We start from the raw sequence: 23,390 nt of genomic DNA on the forward strand, positions 1-23,390 counted from the left end.
CAAACGGTGAGACACGGTGTCGAAGGCTTTTTTGGAAATCAAGGAACGTACAGTTCATAATAGAGCCACTGTCAGATGCCGAGAACAGATCCTTAGTAAAAAGAAGTCGTTGAATTTCGCATGAGTAGTGTTTCCTAAAACCATGCTGACTGTTGTGAAAGAAGTTCTTTTTTTCGGGAAATGGGGACTAGATTAGAATAGTTAACGTGTTCGAGAAGCTTACACGGGATACTAATCAAAGTGATGGGTCAGTAATTAGAAGGACTAAATGAGTCGCCTGATTTATGCACAGGAATCACCTTCCCTACCGTCCAATCGCTGGGCATTGAAGCATGTTGCAATGACTGTGAAGAAAGCTGCGAAAAAAATGACCGAGCAATAAATGGCAGTCTGCTTCAGTAATTGAGGAGCGATTCCATCCATGCCAGGTGCTGACGTTTTCACTTTAATTATGAGATTAAAAAGCCATAATTGATCAATAATGATAGGTTCCGTATTAGGAAGTCCAGGATCAGCTAGCACTTGCAACTCATTAGATTTCTCGGTACAAAATGCGTTTATCAAAACGTCCTGCAAGGCCTTATTCACAGCACCTGTCACTTGCAATCGCTGAGCCAAGTTCCTTACAAAGTGCAATGTTTTTTTTTTTTTCGGACCATTACAATGCTCCAGAACTAACGAGGGTTTTACTGTAAAAGAGAAGTAAGTGTATCGCCAAAGAAAGCATGTTTAGCGATGGCATATGCTTGTTTGTACTCTAACTTTGTGCTGTGATAAGTCACCCATCTCTCCGTGGTATCAGATGATACAGCGCTGCGATACAATCGCTTCTTTTTATTACGTAAGTGAAGAAGTGATGACGTAAACCACGGAGAGTGGAACGCTGTTCGAACAGTTCGCACGGGAACGTAGCAATCTATTAGTGATAGGAGGTTGGTCTCTTAGGTTTTCCTACAGAGTTTCTCTACGAATTCGAAGTACTGCTAACGAAGAACTCACCAGCCTACTGGAGAAAAGGAATTGGCGATGAAGTGAATCATGCATAGGACTGGTTTAGAGTGCGAACTTTAACCAATGAGACGCATGGTCGCCATCGTCACATGTCATTACCAGGGGCGACTGGTGAGCGCAAAGCCACCGTCGCGAACACAAGGCTCCAGTATCCGCGGCACGGGAAAATTCAGCGTGGAGATGGGAATAAAACGAAAAACACCGTATGACTGGTGTAAACAGCACGAAGATTTCCAGATCGCAACGAAAGACAGTGAAGCTAACTGAGCGTTGGTGTGCAAATATTGCAACACCGAGATGGTCCCTGATCCAGCAAAGAAGCCCTATGACCGAATTCGCAAGCATGTAGCGTCATCTCGTCACAGGAAGTTCAAGATGTCGACCGACAAAGCTGCAAGGGGGGAGTCTCAGCAAACGCTCTTTGATATGACCTGTAGACAACTTGCGAAATAAACTGAATCGGACGGCGTAATCCGTGATTTCATTCGTCCTCTAGCGCACAGTGGAATCAGTATGCACCAGGCGGACTGACCTCCGGGGGGCTTCGTACGCAAATACTGCAAGGCCGCGAGGACCATGCCAACTGGACAAAGACTTCCACTGAAATACCTGTAAGAAGCCTTTGACAAAGACGTGGTGAAAATCCGCGGTGATATGCGAGACGTGAAAGTGAGTGTCGTCGTGGACGAATCCCCAGACATAACTGGAGTGCCTACCATCAACACTCTCCTGTGCTACTATAGCCAAAAAAACCGTGAAGAAGCAGGTTGTTTTGGTCGACGTCGACAGAAGAAATGCTTCGAACAGCTACACGATGGCCAGCATAGTCAGGAAGGCTGTCCTGACTGTAGGCAAGACGCGGAAAGACATTGCGGCTGTAGCCACAAACTCGGCACAGTATAGACGCGAAAAATGGTGCGAGAAATCTGTCAAGCTGAAGAGATCCAAACCTTGCATGTGAAAGATTTAGCGCACCTGATTCTTGTGAGTGTTGACCATGCCATTTCTTTACCATGCATGTCAACAGTTCGATCCGTAGTGATCAAGTTTGGAACCTTATTTAAGCATGCTAACGGTCTCTACCAAAAGTACACAGAAATTTGTGCTTCTAATGGCCTCTTTGGACTTGATATTGATGATGGCAAAGCTTCTACAATGCGCTTGTGGTTGTCATAGAAATGTGGAGCTCGTCAACGGAATTTGCTGAAAGCTCGCATGATAGCAGTAAAGCGGAAAGCTGTTCGAGTGATACTTTCTGAAGAAGAAGTTGTTGATGCGGAGGCAATCCTGAAGAGAGACACACTCGGCCCCCTTTTAGACCCCCAGAATGCGCTTGAAAGCGGAAAACTTCTGATGCCCAGCTTTGATCGCCTCCATGGTAATCGTCAAGCTGCAGCAGACTGTCAGCGAGCTTTCAACGATGATCGGTAAAAGCGATCAGGCCCGAGCTGTTTTGTCTGTGTTACCCAAGAGCAGCGCCACATTAGTAAAAACATGTTGTGAAGAGTTCTGCGAGAAACTCGCCAGAAAGAATGGCACTGCACTGTTGCACGGAACGTCTGAGACATAGACGAAAATCAGCTAACTTTGTGGAAGTTGGGAGCCATGCTGGATCCATCTCGGAATCGTCTCTTGGGGCAGTCGTTTGATGACTACCGAACTCTGTTCATGTGCGTAACCGACGATGTAGATTCACTTCACGACGAGCTCAACCAGTACCTGCTGGAAGCAAGCACCACAAACACAGGTGTCGAACTCATTGAGTATAGGCATGGCTCTACCGCTCCCTACCCCAGGCTGGCAAATGCTGCACAGACACTGTTGTGCCTAGCTAATGCAAGCTGTGATGCCGAGGGAACTTTCTCCCAGCTGAAATACGTTCAGCGACTGGACAGGTCTCAAATGGAGACCGACATGTTGCGCATGTAGATGATAATGTATGTAAATAGGGGGGTGTAAAGAAATCGAAGACCAGCGTTTCGTGAATAAAATGTTTCATTTCTTAGCAGTCACAATTACTGATTTATTTCCAAACAAACGCCAAATTTCGGAGAGTATTTGCTAGAAAACCCTGATGCCCCCCCCCCCCCTCACTCATTTCCGATTACCAGCTTGAAACAAGCACCAATTTTAACGCATTAGAGTTAAGAAGCCCGTGATACCTTCTGACAAAATAAACTGAGTGTATTACTTAAAGTAGTACATCTGTAGATTTAACCCGAAAAAGATCCGTATTTCGGAATGGTTTCACAAAAGAACGCCGTTTCTCCCCGATTATCAATTTGAAAAATAGCACCCTATTTTGACCCCCCGATTTTAAAAAAAATATAAAACGTGAAAACGAACAACCCTAAATATATCGAATACTGTTCCGTCCTTTGGTCGTTGACGGTGCATAGATGGAAGGATTCGGGTTCCCGGCGTCGAATTGCCGTGTGAGTGTTCTGGTTTCCCATTTGTAAGCCGTCACAGGCCGTGCCGAGAGAGAGAGAGAGAGAGAGAGACAGAGAAATGAGATGCGAAATGTGTGGAGGTTAAACGGAACTAAATATCCAGTTTGCTACCCAGGACTGGGGAAGGGGTAACAGAAAGATGAATAAGAAAAACGCAAACACATAACACACACACACATATATATATATATATATATATATATATATATATATATATATATATATATATATATAAGTTCTGCCTCAAAATTCCCAATATACACGCCGCTCTGCTGTCGCTGTTCGGTATTTTATTACGGTAGCACATGTGTGCACACATATACGAAGTGTACACTGCGATTCACTCAATGGCTAATCTTGACTCTATAGTTGTTCTGTTCGAAGAAATAGATTACGCACTTCAACAGTTAGGTGATGTCAGCTCTCCGAGCGTGCGTACTTCGAGCGGTATACAGCAATTTATCGACCAACAAAACAGCTTATGCACGAAATAAGCAAGTGTGTCCTTAAATTCTTAGTGGTGAGAGATCACAATGATGCCACAATATCGTTTACCCCACCCCCTCTCCCTAACTTATTACGAAGTGCTGAAGCATTGCACTATATACCGCCCCGCTCAGCCTTATTATATTTGTTAGCGAGAGAATACCAAGCAACGCCCAAGAATGCGAGTAGGCGCTGAACCAGCGGAAGCAAGAGTGACAGAGGTTTAATTACTTGCTGTTTAAAGCGCTTCTACACGTCAGAAGAGTGAACAACAACGCCACACGTTGTTGACTACTTTGAGCTTTCTTTGTTTCAGCTCGCTCACTTGTGTGAAGAGAAAACTCCTTCAGAAGCCTGGAACTCGCAATAACACAACATGGCAGGGTTAATAACTTGCTGCCAGCTCTGTACACATAAAACGACGCAGTAAGCAGGTGACACGTGTGCGTAACCCCGTTAACCACGTTATATTAGCTTTGAGAGACATGAATCGAGCGCATTGAATTAAGTTTGCCAGAACAGCCAAACATGTACCTAAAGCTGGACGAGTTGCTAAGTAATGCGGAGGTCAGAAAATCAGCGTGAGTAACGCGAGATAAGCCGCCAGAAAGAAGTCGCGGTTCTGCGCAGTTTCGCCTAAAGTTCCTAATCCCAGCCAAGGTTGTCGTAACCCGCAATCAGCATGTTTGATTATGTCTCTCGCCTAATGGAAAGCAGTGTGCCACATGAATTCATCAGACTGATATCCTACACAAACGCGCATTTTTCATTTGCGCTAACGCTACTGCGCTGAATTGTTCCATCATCATCATCATCATCGTCGTCGTCGTCGTCTTTTATGTACACTGCAGGACGAAGGCCTCTCCCTGTGGTCTCCAATTATCCCTCTCCTGCGCCAACCGATTCCAGCTAGCACCCGCGAATTTCCTAATTTCATCGCCCCACCTATAGCCTTCTGTCGTCCTCGAATGCGCTTCCCTTCTCTTGGCACCCATTTTCTAACCCTAATGGTCCACCGGTTTCTAACCTACGCATTACATGATCTGCCCAGCTCCATTTTCTTTTCTCTTAATTTCAATATGAATATCGCCTATACCCGTTTGCTCTCGGATCCAAAGCGCTCTCTTTCTATATCTCCTAACGTTATGCCTAGCATTTGTCGTGCCACCGCTCTTTGCGCGGTCCTTAACTTGTTTTCAAGCTTCTTTCTCAGTCTCCAAATTTCTGCCCCATATGTCAGCACCGGTAAAGTGCACTGATTGTGCACCTTCTTTTTCAATGATAATGGTAAGCTTCCAGTCAGGAGCTGGCAATGCTTGCTGTATGCGCTCCAACCCATTTTTATTCTGTGTATTTCCGTCTCATGATCAGGGTTCCCGGTGAGTAATTGACCTAGGTAAACGTACTCTTTCACAGAGTCTAGAGGCTTACTGGCGATCCCTAACTCTTGTTCCCTTGCCCGGCTATTCATCATTATCTTTGTCTTCTGCATATTAATTTTCAACCCCACTCTTACACTCTCTCTGTTAAAGTCCTCAATCATTTGTTGTAACTCGTCCTCAGTGTTGCTGAACAGGACAATGTCATCTGCAAACCGAAGGTTGCTGAGATATTCGCCGTCGATCCTGAATTGTTTACAAGCGACGAAACTGCTTTCTCGAGGGGTGTAAGCACCGCAAATGATTTGGACAGTCGTTCACGCCGCTATGCCGACTACACTAAAGAACTGAAAACAAATTTCATCGCCATTCGCGCTGTTACTTCAAATGAAAGCAAACCATGTTACCCTACAAATTTCATTTCCAAAACGGCCCTCTTGGTGTTATCGCGCTTTCGTACCCCCTAGAAGGGGCTCTTTCAAAAAACACCGCTACGGGCACGTGTAAGTGCTCTCCAGATGAAACAGAAAGAAAGAAATGACCGTTACTGCCCAAGCAAATGCGTAGCAAGCGCTTCGGCTGAGCCAACGGCGGTGAATGCACAGAAAAAAGATACGACGCCGGCAGCTATCGGGCAGCACGGGCGACCAGATTCGAGCCGCCGATACGAGGCGCACCCTCGGTAGGATCCACGCGCGAGCTTTCTTCTGCTCAATGGCACCTGAGTGGCAAACCCATCGAAGGCGCCGGCGTCGTCGGCGCACGTGCCACAGAGCCGCTGCTGCTTTGAATCATGGCGCGCAGCTTTGAGCTCGCTTCGAGTACGGCACGCATCAAACAGCCTGCCGCCGCCGCCGCCGCCTGGGGTCCCTGGGACCTTTGTCTACGCGCGCTGCAAAGTGCGGCACGTCGAACGACGACGTCCAGAGAGAGAGAGGGATGTCGCGTAGACAATGAGAGAGCAATCGGCCGTTCACTCTAGAGGCAAACGGGAGCCGTAGAGTTGATGGGGAGGAGAAGGACGGGAGGACTCGGAAAAGCCGTTGGCTGAACCGGCGACGAGCGGCGGCCATCGTCGTGTGGCCTGACCAAACACGACAACAAAACGCCATCGCTGCCCACTCGCTGCAGCGAAGCGCGTTCCGTGGCTCATCTGTTTCCGTCACCGAGGCCCGAAGAAAAAGAGAAAGACACAGCGAGGCGGGGGCTTCCGCGCGTGCTGCGAGACGGGAGGGCCGGAGAAGAACCGGCTTTCTCGTTTTTCGGCCGCTTTTCTCTCCTTTGAACGCCGAAAGAAACCGGCGCTCTAGGCCAGGAGACACTCGGAAAAGCGGGAGCGCGTTGCCGCTTTCGTACTGCTGCCCGATCGACGACGCCCTCTCTGAAAAACCAGCCAAAAAATGTGCTCGAGGTAGGGGTGTCGGTGCCGTCCCTAAATTGCAGCCCTTCCTTTCTCTCCGGGCCCTTGGCTGCGCAGTGCGTAGAGGTTAAGCTCTCTCTGGCGTTGCCTTCCACAAGCTTTTCTTTTCATTCCTCCTTCAGAGATACGGGGCACCAACTACCTCGGTGCGTCTTCAAACTTTTTCGCCTGTTCCTTCAAGAAAACAAGAAAAAAATCAAAAGAAAGAGCAGCGAAGGAGCTCGAGCCACAGTACTCCTCTCTTTAGACGGAAAAGAAAATGCCGGAGGGGAACGCACAAAGGCGGCAACGTTGTTTGAAGGCTGCCGGTAGTTGTACGATTTACGATCGGTGCCTGCTAGCACCTCATGTTCTTCGCCATTTTGCTACGCCACGCGTTCGCGAGCTGAGCTCTTTTTCTTTTTTTCGAGGCTTCGAAATGAGTCTAGAGTTTAGTGATTGGCTATAGTTCCGGCCGTTTGAGGCCTCAGCGCTTCTCCCATTTTTTTTCGCTGGCAGTCGTTTCCGACTCCGCCATCAAACTGGTTCAGACGGTGACCCAGAGAGTACGGTACGCTTCAGAGGCACCCTGCACTATTTGTCTGTTTCTTATGCGTTTCCCTGATATGACTGACACCATTACGGCATGCCACGTATACGTCGGAAACTGTCTCCGAAGTGAAATGGACCACTCGTCGGATCCGTCGCGGCCACCAGCGAGTCTCGGCAACGACGATTGCAACGACGAGCGAAAGTGGTGCTGCGACACTCCCGCTGCAAGCGCCTGTGCGTGTCCGACGGTCGTTAACTTCAACCGGGACGGTGTCGGCCGCGGAGACGGCTGCTCGCTGCTGGAGAGTTGTTTCGCCTCGCGCCACCACTTGCCGGCAAGCGCGCGTTTCCGATGGTGCGCGCAGCAGTTCGCGTTCGGCGCGAGCGGATTCGGATTTCGCGCTTTCGATCCGCCAACGCGCTCCCCCGCCGCCGTGGCGCGCTTTTTTCCACGCCAGAAAGTGAAAAAGCGCGCCAGAACGGCGTCCAACGAGGGCAGCCCGGAGCGGATCACGTGGCCCCCGCCTCGTGACGCGCGGGGCGTGCCGGGAAGGAGGCGCCTGTCGGCGTGCACCCCAGCGAGCTGGCGCCGCCGCGAGCAGCAGACGAACTCGGCAAGCGGCGGCCGGTCGCGACGAGCAGCAGTAGCGGCGGCGGCCTCGGCGGCCGACAGCGATTCGTGCTCGCCCATGGAGACGGCGGGCTCGCACAGTCAGCCGCACATATCGCGGCTCTACCCGGAGATCCTGGCGCTCATCTTCAGCTACCTGGACGTGCGGGACAAGGGTCGCGTGTCGCAAGTGTGCTCCGCGTGGCGCGAGGCCGCGTACCACAAGTCCGTGTGGCGGGGCGTCGAGGCGAAGCTCCACCTGCGACGCGCCAACCCGTCTTTGTTCCCGAGCCTGGTGCGGCGCGGCATCCGGCGCGTTCAGGTGCTCAGCCTGCGGCGCTCGCTGCGCGACGTGATCCAGGGCGTGCCGAACCTCGAGGCGCTCAACATGATCGGCTGCTTCAACCTGACCGACGCGTGGTTGAGCCACGCCTTCGTCCAGGACGTGCACTCGCTGAGCGAGCTCAACCTGAGCATGTGCAAGCAGATCACCGACAACAGCCTCGGTCGCATCGTGCAGCACCTGAAGGGCCTCGAGCGGCTCGACCTGGGCGGCTGCTCGAACGTCACCAACACCGGCCTGCTTCTCATCGCCTGGGGCCTGCAGAACCTGCGCTCCCTCAACCTGCGAAGCTGTCGCGGCGTCTCGGACCCAGGCATCGGCCACTTGGCGGGCATGACTCCCGACGCCGCCATCGGCACCCTCAGGCTAGAGTCGCTGTGCCTGCAGGACTGTCAGAAGCTCACCGACGAAGCGCTGAGGTTTATCAGCATCGGTCTCGACGGCCTGCGATGTCTGAACCTGAGCTTCTGCGCCAGCGTCACGGACGCCGGCCTGAAGCACGCCGCTCGCATGGCGCGCCTGCGGGAGCTCAACCTGCGGTCGTGCGACAACATCTCCGACCTGGGCTTGGCGTACCTGGCCGAAGGCGGCTCGCGGATCAGCACGCTCGACGTCAGCTTCTGCGACAAGGTGGGCGACCAGGGTCTGCTCCACGCCTCGCAAGGCTTGTTCCAGCTGCGCAGCCTCAGCCTGAACGCGTGTCCCGTCAGCGACGACGGCATCGGGCGCGTGGCTCGGTCCCTGGGCGACTTGCAAACGCTACACTTGGGCCAGTGCGGACGCGTCACCGACAAGGGTTTGAGCCTGATCGCGGACCACCTCAAGCAGCTACGGTGCATCGACCTTTACGGCTGCACAAAGATCACCACCGTCGGGCTCGAAAAGCTGATGCAGCTGCCCAACCTCGGCGTTCTCAACCTCGGCCTCTGGCAACACCAGCTACACCAACAACAGAGCCCACCACAACAGCGGCACATCCGGTGACGCGCCCGCACAGTGCCTCCTCGTGTGTGATGCTGTTTTTTGCTTGCTCAAAGTGATGACGACAACGACCGTCGCCTTCTTCGCTGTGCGCGGGAGGGGACTCTGTGACGGCGGTTAGGTTTTTTTCTGTCTTGCTCAAAACGTGAACGCTGTGAACACAATGCGCGGGATCAGAAATGGATTAAAAAGGGGCGTGCCATCGCTGCAGCTCCGTCGTCCAGAAGCAGCGATGTTCGGGCCCGACCCACCATCCGTTATTGTAAGTACTACGACGCGTCAAAGAACCCGCCACAAACCGCGAGCTTAGCACGTATATAGCGCCGTGTACAGGACTGGTCCAAAAATTCTTCCTGCTCGTGCCACAAGGAGACGTTCGCTCCGACTTTGAACTTGTAAATGCTGTGTACATAGCTATTTCTCTTGTACATGTTGCCCTGTAAATAAGTTATCCGAGAGAGACAAGCTGTACATACCAGTCAATGAATCGCAGCGCTAGTAAAGTTTGTTTTCAGAAAGAAAAAAAAGCCATTGTAGCAACCGTGTCGTTTCTTTCGCCGCAAGGCTCTAGTTAACGAAATCTTGTCACGTGACAATAGCTGCTTGGTCCTCGAACGCATGCCCTTCGACACCTGCAGCATAAGCTTACTTGTCCCGTTTTGACTGACTCGTGTTGGAAAAGTGTGCGCTGTTCAAAACACCAATGCTGCCTGCGTCGCAAATTTTCCTACCGCGTTGTGATAACAGCATGGAGGAAGGAAAAAGATATGAGGTAGCCTACCGCAACGCGACTGAAGCCAAACCTGGTGGCCCAGCACGTGATCTCGCGTCAAAGTGCGCGGTTGGTTTTGGCGTTCCCGCTCTACAGGCAGAGCCACGGCAGGGCTGGTGAAGAAGCGCGTACCAAATAACGCATAGCTACTGGGAACCGAACATCTCAGCAAATCACTATTCTGGCTCCGTGATCGCGACGCAAGAGGTCACGTGTTGGGCCATCACTGTGGCTTCACGGAGGGTTCGCTTGCCAAGGCTGGCTGCGGGCGTCATGTTACCTGCTATATATATTTTTTTCCTTCCTCCATAGATAATAGGTAACGCGAGGCTGCGCGAGGCTTAGCAAAACACCAACACACTTCTGCCGATGGCCGCAGTCTTGTCAAAAAGGTAATACATCTTACACAAAACTACAGCACTTCTCGTGAACGTGTATTTGCGTGAAAGGTTTGCGAGCGAACTTCGCGCTGTAGAACAGCTCGACCGGATTCCCCATATCTGCTGTTCTTGCTTCTTAATTAGCAAAGCAACAATTTCTTCATTCCGTACTTGTCTCGCGCTCGCCGTTTCCACAGAATCTCGATATCAAGTCTGTGGCAGGAAGCTGCGAGAAAATGCGTACAGTGCCGAGAAAACGAAAAGAAAAAGGAGTTTGGCAGCCAGCGGAACGGAAAGAAAAAAAGAAACTACTCTTCCAAGTGTTTCGCTACCGAGAAAGCCGGGTATTTCCGCGCTGCCCCGATGGTCAACACGTACACGAGAGGGCCTTGGAAACAGCTCGCGCCGATGACAATGGTCCCGGCGATCTCTCGCGGCCAGCTCGACTTGAGGCCTTGGCCTGGAACGATTTCGCAAGCCCTTTTTTTTTTCCTTGCGCTCATTGCAAGGGGCTGCTGCCGTTACCGCTGTTCTCTGAGACGCCAGCTAGAGGCCATCACTGTCTTCTGCACCCGTTGCTGCACGCTCATTAAACCCAACCGCCTCTGCGAAAAAAAGGGCTCCGGCGTTGCCTCTCGTTCGTGGTCGTTCCAATTGGCGCTGTCGACGACGCGCGAGGAGTCTTGCGAGAGAACGACTTCGAGCACAAGTTTGTTAAGTGTTGATTGTTCTTTGGCAGTGACGTCAAGCGGGCGACAAGCACCGAAAGAGGGAGACAAAATGAGAGCTGAAAGGCTCGGAGGTCAACCCGATCAACTTTCTGGTTAGCTACAGATGCCCTGGAAGGAAGAGGGTCATGATAGAAAGGAGACGAGGAGCGAAGATATTAAAATAATCTGTCCGCACAAACACGATGAAAGCGCCCGAAAAGAATGTCTTTCATAGTCTCGATGCTCAGAAAAGAAAATAACACTAGCAATTGGGGCTGACATCGGCGGGGACCAAGGTCCAAGCATTCAACTTTCCGCAACGGGATGGTTGACTACTTCGCAGAGCGTCGCACTGAACGCTTCTCTTTTGTGTATGCACTGAGAATCGATGTCTAGGTCTTTGTGCTATGGCCTGCAGAATCTTCTTGCAACGTCGCGCGTTGAGGATGCAAAAGTGAAATCGCTTTCCGTGGACATTCTCGAGTAACGGCTTCTCTGCGTAACCGTGTGTGGTCCAGCTGTCCACCCGCTTACCATCGCGTCTCGCAATTTCATAGGTTTGTGTTGAGTGCGTGTTCTCGATGTTTGTTGCTGTGAATTCGTAGCATCACGCTTACGCCTTGGTCAAGACACGGACCTTTAAGAGTCTGGCTTATAATAATCCAGGATTCGGTATGACGTGGGGCGACCGATGACATTAGACGTGCTGTATCGCTAAGGCCTGGTGCTAAAGAGTAACAGAATGGGTGCCGAGGGAAGGGAATCGCAGTCGAGGACGGCAGAAAGTTAGGTGCAGTGAATAAATTGGGGAATTTGCACGTGCAAGTGGGAATCCGCAAGTATAAGACAGGGGTAATTGGAGATCTCTGGGAGAGGCCTTCAGCCTGCGAGGGACGTAAAAATATGGTGATGATGATGATCGATGCTAAGGTGGTAACCTATACGCTAGAGCTACTAACATGACCTTCGTGACGTGGACAGGCTTAGATAATTACAAGCGTCCAAATTTGATGACATTGTCTAGATGACTGCCTCGAGATACCGCATTTAGCACGGCTTGCATGGAGGCACCACGGGAACGGCACGTACAGTCAGCAGTCGTCCTTTACGTAGATTAGGATTTTTCTGGGGCCAGACAGTGCTTTAGACTGAAGGCATGTATTTATTTAAAGGAAGCTGAAGAAACAGTACTCAAGTCAGTTTAGATATGTAAAATATCTTTTTCTAAGCTGTATATTCGTTCATTTGACTGCAAATTGTGCATAAAATGAAGGCCTAACGTCCCTACCCCCCCCCCCTTCTTTTTTTAAATACTTGACGAATTCTACGTTACAGCGTCATTGTGAGGTCATGGCTTTCAACGTATTTCTTCGCGTTTGAGTTGTTTCGGCAGAGGAAGACGCTCTCGAAACTTGTTAGGTTGAGTGCTTGACTCGTTTGGAAAGCAGTGTAGTCTTTGTTTGCAGGCAGGTAGCTGAAGTAGACCAGACGATACTCTTATCAAAATTCAGTTTTCGAATGAACAGGAAACCAGCGAGCAGACGCTTACGTTTATTCTCGAAGGATCTTGCGCAGGTTTCCACGGCGCATGAGTAGCGTCATTTCGGACCGAAGAAAAACAAAGTAGTAGTACGAGACTGACCAATGTCATCCTGCGCCTAGCAAGGTGAATAAAATATAAATTCGGGAGTATTAAGTGCCAAAAGCCACGATATGGTTGCGAGTCACCGAAGCGCGCGGGAGGGGGGGGGGGGGGATTGACCATCTTGCGTTCTTTACATGCACCTAAACCGAAGAACACCGGCCGTTTCTTTCCTTTTCGCCCCCATGGAAACCTCGACAGTTCAATGGAAACCAGGATCGAACCCTCGACTTCGAATTCGGCAGCGCAACGACATTGCGACTAGGCTATATACTGCAAGCTATCCGTGCAGGCTCTCCAGCCTGTGCACACGCGAGTCCGCGAACCGGAAGAAAGTCGAATGCAACACTGCGCACACCACAATATACCTTAAATGCATACCGCACTCGTCTACAAGATCCCATCTGACGTGTGAAAAGTAGCAAGACATATGAAGAGATATTTATGTATAGGTCACGCGCGACGTAGATTAAGGGCATACTGCGTGAAAACTGGGACTTGGTGGAGGAGGAAGAGGAGGAGGTCGCTTGCTGCAGGCGGACTTAGACCTTGCAAAAGTTGCCGGCAATCGCTCAGCCTGACACGCCACATATCAAATGCGATACACGGTCTGAAGCACTTAGCAGTGTACAACTAACAGCACCAGGTTCCAAAAACAAGTCGGCTCGGAACTAATTGGTCTCACCAGGCACCGGTGGTAATTTGGCGCTGCATTGTAAGGAGGACTGTACCTCTCCCCACGTGATCATTAATGTTAGCGTAATCGGACTAGGCAAATTTCCTCGCGAGCGTAAGATTGTAGAAGCGTATAAGAAATCGCGGCCACGAATGACTTGTGAGCGCGCCGTCGTTGTTTTTGACTGGATAATAACGTAATTATTTTTGAGAGATAGGTCGTTCTAATGCTGTTCTGTGTGTTCTCCTGTTCCACACGGTGTTGTCCGTGCGCTGTTTTCCTTGTGCAAGGCGCTTCGAGAGCATAGTTAGTTGCAAGTACAGCGCTCCGTCCCATTAACTTCTTGTTTCCTTGTCTAAGTGTATGTTCGCTCTTCAACCATGAGATTGTAGCAGTTCACCCAGCAAAAAAACCACGCTCAATAATTGTGACGTCACAACGCGCTGGTGCGGCATCTTCACGGTGGTGTCGCAACGTGCCTTTCGTGTTTGCGTATTTCACAGCTTACTACTGCTGTCAGGGTAGGAGCGGCTGCAGTTTTGCTATTTCGGAGGCATAATTTGCTAATGAACTCTAACTAGCATTCCTTTTATTCGTATCTTTAAGGGAACACTAAAATATCGGCACTAAATCAGTTTAGATTAGTCAAGTAGTCTTCGAACGCTTGGCAGGCTAAGGTTCCCCTTTCTGAATTCACGCCCAAACCGTTCGCCACCTGTACGTCAGCGTGACGTCATGGATTTCAATGTATGTTCCACGTTTGCGCAGTTTTTATGGAGCAGATCGCATTCAAAGCTAGCTATTTATAAGTCATAAGTGATCTTTGTTTATAGATAAACTCTCAACTGTTCCCGGGCATGGCGGCTACATTTCGATAGGGGCGAAATGCGAAAACATCTGTGTACTTAGATTTAGGTGCACGTTAAAGAACCCCAAGTGGTCCAAATTTCCCGAGTCGCCCACCACGGCGTGTATGCCTCATAATCAAATCATTATTTTGCCACCTGAAACCCAATAATTTATTTTAACTGTCTGTAGCCAACCGGAACTACCTCTGGTTAACCTCCGTGCCTTTCTATGTATTCTCTCTCTTTCTCTCTCTCTCTCTCCCTCTCTCTCTCCTGAGCAAGCGCTGTAAACATTCATGACGTCACAGACAACTAGTGCGAGACCTTATTCTCTTTCACGTTGGTTTCATTTCTGGTTTTACTCAGTGTACATTCATAAATCGGAAATCTGCGCACTCGATTGTCACTCGAAATAAAACTTCTTTCTTCCTTGGCTCAGAAGGACCTCCCATTGAGTCATTTCAGACGGTTTATTTCTTTCCACACCGAGCCACGTAGCAAAGTATGAATTCTATTTTTGTTTGTTTCTCAGCGCACCTATAACTCATCCATGTTGTACTTACACAGCGAATACAGGCAAACAACTGAGGCCCATTCGCGGCTTCGTTCTAAACATAGTTTCTCAAAGTCATCGATTAACGTCACACGCCGCGTCCCCGCGTGTGGTTCCAGGCGGGACGGCTTGCATGCCCGAGGAGCGGGCTGGCTTTATAAAACGCTTGCATAGCAAGTACTACCGACCCGACATCCTTCCAGGCTTTCTTCGGACTGCGCCCGCGCCAAGCTGGCAAACGAAGTTTAAAGCATAAACGAGTTGGCAGCCGAGGCGGGGAGCGTTATAGTAGTCGCCTTATCCCAGGACTGACCGAAAGCAAGACTTCCTCGTCGTCGTCCTGTACGGTTTTGTCGAGGCCGTGGCGAAATGCCGTAATGCGACGGCGCCCCACTTACCCGCCCAGGCCCTCGCTCATCTCGAAGAGACGGACCTCCCCGCTTCTTCTTATCGCGAGCGTTATCGCGGTTGCTGCGCCCGGCACCCAGTAAAACCGCGGACTTCGTGTGCCTCCTTATCGTTGGGCGGCTCGAGTTCTTTATTTTCATCGAGGGTGGCGAGCCACTTGGGGGCGTCCCCGGGTACGCTGCCGTTGTCGCAATCTTGTGGGAAAAAAAGAAGAAGAAGAAGAAACGGTTCGGCGAACTTCTGTCGCTGTCCAACGGTCCAAGCTTGTACGGGGAATTCGGAGCAGCTTCTCGGTAGTGATAAGCGCGTCCACCACGTGCTGCTCAGAAGTTTGCTTAAACGAAGGAGCATAGATAAACGGCGCTTCATCCGTGCCTCCCTTTGCGCTGCTGTTTCTCGAAATGCAGCGAGTGTCATATCGGCGCGACCTGGGAGCTCGAGCTCGGAGCGTATACTCTTGGTTCGCCGATAGCCGTATGCATGAAAAGTTCAGGAAATGCTAAAGAGCTTCGCCTTAAAGCAGTGCGTCGGCGTAGGACTTCCAGCGCAGTGCGGTTGATTTTGATGCTCTCTTCGTAATGTGGCCGGAAAACGTATTTGCATTTTGTTCGTTTGTACGCAGCGTGCAGAAGCTTATTTGCGTATAAATCAGTATCAAACCATGAAAACCATCTTGAGCTCATCCTGCTTGAGGTTTAAGGAGGGATGCGCATCGTGGGAGCTTAATATCCTTCCTGAGTCGCTGGATGCATGCTTCGAAACCTCTAAAGTGGCTGAAACAGTTCAAGAGGTCAAAGATAGTTCGCGTCCATTAGGCGAACATGCGATCTTACACATCTATTGGGACTACGCAAGCATTTAGATTTTTATTGAAAATACTGCGAACTCATGGATAGCAAAATTGGATATGTTCGCTTCATATCCACGCAGAGCACGATATAAGTTCAGGAACCCGAACAGTGCGGTGCGACCTTCGCACATATAAAGCGACGGGTATGTGCAGGTATGGCCTGTGAGCATGTTGCGAGGACGGCCAGTACATTATTCGGTACTTCTGACCCGCAAACTTTCGACAGTTCGTGCACAGCACCCTTCGCGTGCGGAAAGAAATTTATGATCCTACGATGATAAATTAGCATAGAGCACAGCTGTAATACCGGCTTGTATACTGCGCTAGGCAACCAGTTCCGTTAGATATACGTGACGTACCCGTCTGTCGTAGCGGCAGTTGCGAGTGGTTTCTGCCCGTATGAAAACTTTTAATTGGCGTTGTTCGTCACCGCTGCGTACAGCCCTACACGGCGGAAGGCACACCGTCGGTTCGCGCAGCCGGAACTGCAAGTTAAAGATGGGTTTGCGCATGACGGTGTAATGACCAAACATCATCGTCCGATATTTATGGCGTGTCGTAACGTACATAATTGTATCCGGCTTGAATGTTTCTCAACTTGTGATGCTTCTGTTTCGTCATAAAGAACCACTGTCTTCATGTTTCCTTACAAAGATACAGCCTAGGCATTAAAGATACTCTAAGACCTTCTAAATATACCGCTGATTCCACTACAAATTCCATAAGTACACTTTTTACCAAAGAAATAAGATGGCGTGTTGTCAAGCGACAATCTTAGAGAACGCCAGTATATCGAGCTTTCTCTTTTCAACGTAGGAACGGCAAGTAACCCATGTTTCGTGGTGTAAGGTATATGATTACGTCCACAGCACAGTGCCTGTTGAATGCATCCAAAGGCACTCCACATGCTTTATTAAACAACATTATTATACTGGGAAGGTTGTGTGAAGAGACATATCATCGTAGCATCTTTTGTTATCGAAAGCAATAGTTCTGAAAAAAAAAAATTCTTCCTTGGCACGAAATCGCTGATGCCACAGCGTGGAAATACGTCCGGATAGCCAATTCCGCTGAAAAAATTCGCCGTTCGCCAATGTATAGCAACACCGCACCGAAGTCCACTAACAATTGTTTTCGTGGTGGCGCTCCGCATCGAGAGAGTAGTTATGCACGTGTATAGTTGTATAGTATTGTAATGAACTTGTAATCAGTATAGCTATGTGCGCTGAAGACTCGGAAGCTGTGTAAGCGCGTGCGAAGGGTCCGCAGTTGATCTATCCAGTAACTTAAGCAGCTAGTGTAAGTTACGCCAAACATGCCAGTGACATGATTTAGGCCATATTTCAAGCCCCGGGCTCCGTATTAACACATGCGCAGTGCACGTTTAAATGTGCGAGCTTTCTTTCCATGAACTTTCACGAGATTTCCCTAGTCCCTGGTTCATATTTGTAAAAGCTATTGCGATGAGATGTGTGGACGTTTACGTTCTCATAGCGCTAGTATGCTGCCTTTGCTGTCTATCTCTGTAGTTTCGCGCTATAAACTTACGAAACTGCAACGGAAAGTCGCGGGCAAAGACAGAAATCCCTCTGTCAGCAGAGAAGGGCTGGATTAGTGGACACTTGAAACAAATGGCAACACATTAACGTCGTGCTTCACTATTCCTTCGCCCATATTTTTCGCCTAGCTGAGCGAAGCGCATTGGCTAGCGCATCTCGTGTTCAGGTCGGAGATAGCTGACGTTGGCATGCATCACGTGTCATCATTTGCGTGTTGGTTGTTCCTTTTTACCAGTCCCTTTACCTGGGCAAAATTCGCTTGAGCGAAATTTACATAACTCCTGCAAATCTGCGTTACGTCTGCAAAATTTATGGAACTGGGGTACTCTATAGTTATGGGCAACATATGAACCTCTGCGTTCCAGCTTACGGAACATGCACACAAGGTAACAGCCGCGCTGCGGTGTACGGTGATTTCAATACGTACAGGCAGTGGGCCAGTGTAAAATGTTGGAAGCTATACATTTGACGGCGCTGTCGCGCGAATATCTTGACTGGCCCTTTTCTGCATGTCGACCTTTCGAGAAAGTTCTCGTACTGCCCCCGTGGAGCATGCTTGCACTGTGCATGACCAACCGAATCAAAACTTATGTGCCACATCGGGGAGTAGAAGAACAACTCTCTCATACTCTCTCTCGCAGATGGACTTATCTGGGGGTCAAGCGTTTACTTTTTTCCAAAAGGTAAAATGGTGGCGCAGAATGAGTTGTCTAAGCACCCTTTACTTCTAGTTTGTATGCGGTAAAAAACTTATGCGCGTCACGGCATCCACGGAGATCCGCGTATGTTTCTTAAGATATGAGCATAAACACGGTCGGTCCTGTGTCGTTTCACTACGGGAGATAAGCTAGGGGATCTATATTAGTTGGTGAAACGCTAAGTTGGACACTTGCGTCCGACTCAAGGAAAATGTGTCTACATGCGCCAGCCGGGTATACGTACGCTCGTGCCTGTAACGTCTATGGGCGGAATCGAACGTCATTCGATGTCGGCGTCCCTCGGAAACGGATGTTTTGAAGCGCGGAAGCAGAGATGGCAGGTGACGTGTAGCTCTGCGGCCGCAGCTTGAGCTGAATCCTTATAGGTTGTCACGAATACCGAGCATTATCTCTTCTATCGCCGACACCGAGTGTTCCGACTTTTTCGCATACGAGCAAGAAGGTCGAGGACGTCACACGAGAGTGCAGGTGTCGTCCTCGTAATCGGGTGACATTTATCATCTTCCGAGACGGGGCAATTACGGTATGCGATTGTTACGATTAGTATCATTATCATTCCGCACATCTCATCTGTCGACCGTCGGCGGCAATTGTGGGGTCGTTGTCCCCGGCGCAAGGAACGGGTCGGCAGTCCTGCAACCGCAGCGACCCGAATCACCTGCGCTCCAGGCAGGTGGTACCGCGAAGAGCAAACCCCTTTTTCACCTGCGGCATTTTTTACGGCGTATACGCGAATACGGACGAGGCTTAGGGCAGCAAAGCGGACGCACGTAGGCGCACTTTTCTCTCCGGAGCTCTCGGGCATCCTGCTGCAAGAGCATAAAGAAAAAAACAACAACGAGATAGCGTTATCTGAAAGCAGCTGCTGGGTTTTAAGGCCTTTCCTCATCTCTCTCTCTCTCTCTCTCTCTCTCTCTCTCTCTCTCTCTAAAGCACGACGCTTAAGAGTGCAGTGAATGTACAGCGGGATATCCAAGGCGACAGGACAAACCCTAGTGGTGGTGGCTAAGGAGGATGTGGCATTCTCTGTTGCCGGATGCGAGGTCCCGTGCTCGATCCGCTGTAGCTTTCCCGGCCGTGTTTCAGTTGGGGGGTGGAATGCAATGACGCTTCTGTGTACCGTAGATTTCTGCACGTGTTATTAACGCCAGGTGGTCAAAATTAATCGGGCGTCATTCACCGCGAAGTATATCTCGCGTCCCTCGTGTTTCCTTGGGACATTACACACAATCAATCAATCAACAACTCAATCAATCAATCAATTAATCAATCAATCGATTGAGCAAACACAGAGAAAAGTGACTTCCTTTCTCACCAGCTCATGGGGTTTTGTCCAGATGTCTCTCTGAACAAACGCCTGACGCAGTGTGAATCCCCCGCCTATAAAATTTGATATAACGCTCGCAGCGCGAAACAAAAAAAAAAAAAAAGGAAAAAAGAAAGAAACGTTGAAATACATGCGAATATAGGAATTCAGACAGAAAATTAGGGTACAATTATTAGAAATAATATTCAGACACACGCATGATGTTAAAGCTTAGTTGAGCTCAATTCAGTTTTGTTAACGAAATCTTGACAGGAATTTGTGCATATTGTATATATAGCAGGAGGTGCCATGCTACAAAGCCGCGTGAGGAATTTCCTATGTTGATGAGTATGTTGTGATAGCTATTTGCACACGTTCAGACTAACTGGTCACATATAGGAAGAATTTGCAAATTTATCGAATTCCCTTATATCCAGAATTCTCTAAGTACACGCCTGTAAACACTTGCCCAGCAGGCCGTTAACTTATACCTAAATTAACTCGTGAGAACTTCGTAATCAACTCATCGAATCGTCTCTACGTTGTAGCGCTTCCAGCAAGTGGAGCCGTGATCTTAGCACACGCATTAGACCTCGGCAGATATACAAACAGCATAAGGCATTTGACAGGAATTGATAACTCCGAAGCATCGTCTACCACGGTTCGACTACTACTCATCAGCTAACCTGTCATTTCTACAAGGCTGGCTTCATCTAAAGTTAACATTAAGTTTCGTACCTCCTTGTCAGGCTGTCATGCTTCGGCGTGTTCTCCCGACGGGTTCACTGAAATACTCATTCGGAACTTTTCCATTAGCATACTCTACTCCTTTTGTTTCAGCCCAGGTAAACGAGCAGACGCATGCAGTTCTCGCTGCCTCTACATTTGTGCGTCTTTTTTTTTGTTGTTGTTGTTGTTGCATGCGTTTTGCTTAAAGGCGGCATAATTCATTTCCGAGTTGCGCGATAGCGACGCAATATGAAAGCCTTCTCGAACAGCGCGACGGGAAAGTGGCTTGTCAGGTCGTGTTCAGCGATTTCGCCGCACGCGGGATACAAGCAATCAGTTTGAAACTTCTCGCGCTCGCTAAAGCGAAGGCCCTCGTTGGCTCGAGAACACTTGCTCGCGTCGTAAACGTCATTTTATTTTTCTCTCTCCCGACACCGGCTGCTCCTGGCTCTAGCGCGCCTTAATGAAGGCAGAACAACTTGCCTGTTTACTTGTTGGCTGTATAATGTCGCTGCCGACGACAGCGCCATAACTGCGTAGTGGCCAGGGCGTGTGTTATACGACGCACGCGATATCAAACTAAATGTATGTCGTGCTATAGTTTTGGTGAAAAAAAAAAACTACAAACACTGCTAGAGAAGTGAGTTCGTACCAACCTAACTCCGTGTACTGGGCGAAGAAGTGCCTAGAAAGGCAGACGATACTCGAATCACAGCAATGGCGGCCAGCACAGTCGTCAGATCTGAACGGGCGGGTCAAGTCCGTCCGCAGTTTATACGTATATCACCCCACGTCCTAGAATCGAGAGTAATCACTGGATCTCGCGTACACCGACAATGTGCAACAATGTTCGGATCGCGCCCACCATCTGGTTAGACAAGTATTTCGCTATACAATTAGGTGACAATTAACTTTCAAGGAAATTTCGGATACAGAATCGGCGCGTCTAACGTTGAGCGACAACTTGAATAAATTGATGATGCGACGAAAAAAACGGCCTTCGGCAAAACGTATATTTAAAACAATGCACACGTGGCAACATACTGAGTGACATTTCAGAACGGCAGCGTTGGATACAAGTATATCCGGATTGCAAAGCGAACAACAACGAAACTGTATGGGATAGTAGTATATGCATGCGTAGAAATACAAGCCCGCCTCACGAATTAGAAAAAAGAGAGACATAAACGAGCAAGCTACCCAAGCACTATTTTGAAAGAACCCGTGTCTGTGTCCTCATTCGCAACCGACGGCGCGGACGCCCACACGGACGGCGCGTGGGCCCGGGTTCTGGGTGGCTTTGGCCCGGGACGCGGAACCCTGGAATAGTACTGCGTACTGCCGCAACGCGCTGACGTACGAAACGTCCTTTCCACGTGCTAACAACGCCCGAAAACATGTTGTGTAAGCAGACGCTGCCGGGAAAGTGCTGTTGTGTAAACTTGACTTGGTATTCGCGAAAGTACTGCATGTGGCAGTTGGCATTATAGTGCGTTCTCGGAGGTTTGAAAAGTGTGCGCGCTTTATAGGCCGAAACGTAAGCTGCGGCTCGATGTTTACGCTTCCACTTATGTACGGCTATGATTGTCCCGAGAAAGAGGGACGAGAAAGAGGCGACGCTCCTGTCCTATTGCGCGTAAAAGCGTTCGTCTATATAGGAATAGCGTGAGCCTGCAACTAGACCACTAGTTAGTTCTTCCTTATGTTCTTCTCATTGTTCTTAATCCGTACGGGTACGTTCGCGAGAACTGCTTTGTCGGTGCAATGACGTTCGCTTCGCCCTATGGCGCTACTCGGTTATCATTGAGCAATTAATAGCTTGTGGGTACGCCGGCTGGAAAATAGTTGTCAACATCATCAACCAATTAGTTAACAATGGTTACGTTGTTTTCTAACGCATCTCTGTTAAACAGATGCATGGCAGCACAGCTAGCGCAAGGCAGCTATAATTGGAGATCGCTGGGAAAGGCCTTCGTCCTGCAGTGGACATGAAAGTAGGCTGATGATGATGTCAACACAAAACGCTTGTGCAGAACCTACGCACGTTTCTTTTTTTTTTTTTCCTTATGTGTCACCTGCAACAAAAGTTGTTATCCAGAAAACCATTTGGTTGGTTTTCCATCCATTTCTGCCACCAACTTTTGTCACTTTCGTCTCCCACGTACCTCATTAACGCGAACGTATTACATGCCCCATGAAGCGGGAAATCCAGCGTCCGTTGTTATCAGCCGATGCTACCAAAACTCAAGTGACCAAGTGATGACGTCACGTTCCCGGCGCTGGACATGCTGCGGCTCGCACTGCGAAGTCCCACGGCGAACAGCCACTGCATCTGACCTGGCCCACTTTCAAAATTGGTTTAAGGTGGATTAAAGCGGATTAAGCTGTATTGAGGTTGGTACAAATTAGAGCAAGGTAGAGTTTTAAGGTGGAGTTTTAATTTAACGTGATAACTTCGACAAGTCCTAATGCTTTCGCATTCAAATCACGTAAGGATACTTGCGTGATTGTCATTTTTCTCGCTGCTGGAACAGCGTGCACTTCTCGGAGTTGCCGCTTATGCCGTGTTCTCTAAGTCGTGCGAGCACCATGCTCGAACGTGTAGCAGCGCTATTGTCTAATTTCGTCCGTGATGACAACGTGATCTAAGGAGCAGGCGATGTCCGGCAGCTCGTCTAGGACCTGGTCCTTGAGGACCTGGAACAATGTCTGCGCGCGCACAATACGCCACGTGGCTAGCGCTGGATCCTAAACAATCGCAGGTGGGCAATGATAGCGAGCTGCTCTTGGGTTTGCTGGTCCAACTCGAACTGCAAGTACGCCTTGGACACGTCCGAAACGGAAAAGGCAGATGCGCCTTACAACGTTGCTAAAATGGCCTCTGTCTGAGGAAGAGTGTACTAGTCAACCTGAACTGGAGGGTTTATCGTGATGCGGTAGCCATCACATAGTTAAAACTCCTTGCCCGCGTCTCTCGGGCACGACAACCAGGGGTGCCGCCCAAGTACTGTGCGGTACCCGGTA

General features: G+C 49.5%; 1 protein-coding gene across 1 annotated transcript; it reads left to right on the top strand.

Annotated features, from left to right (window-relative positions):
• The first annotated feature begins 7,833 nt into the window (after positions 1–7,833).
• Ppa (F-box and leucine rich repeat protein partner of paired) lies at positions 7,834–9,757 on the top strand. The gene has a single exon (XM_075695908.1). It carries the CDS (start codon positions 7,970–7,972, stop codon positions 9,215–9,217), a length of 1,248 nt encoding a protein of 415 aa, XP_075552023.1. The 5' UTR covers positions 7,834–7,969; the 3' UTR covers positions 9,218–9,757.
• Positions 9,758–23,390: the final 13,633 nt, after the last annotated feature.

The sequence above is a fragment of the Dermacentor variabilis genome, chromosome 6, assembly GCF_050947875.1.
Source record: "Dermacentor variabilis isolate Ectoservices chromosome 6, ASM5094787v1, whole genome shotgun sequence".
Classification (NCBI taxonomy): Eukaryota; Metazoa; Arthropoda; class Arachnida; order Ixodida; family Ixodidae; genus Dermacentor; species Dermacentor variabilis.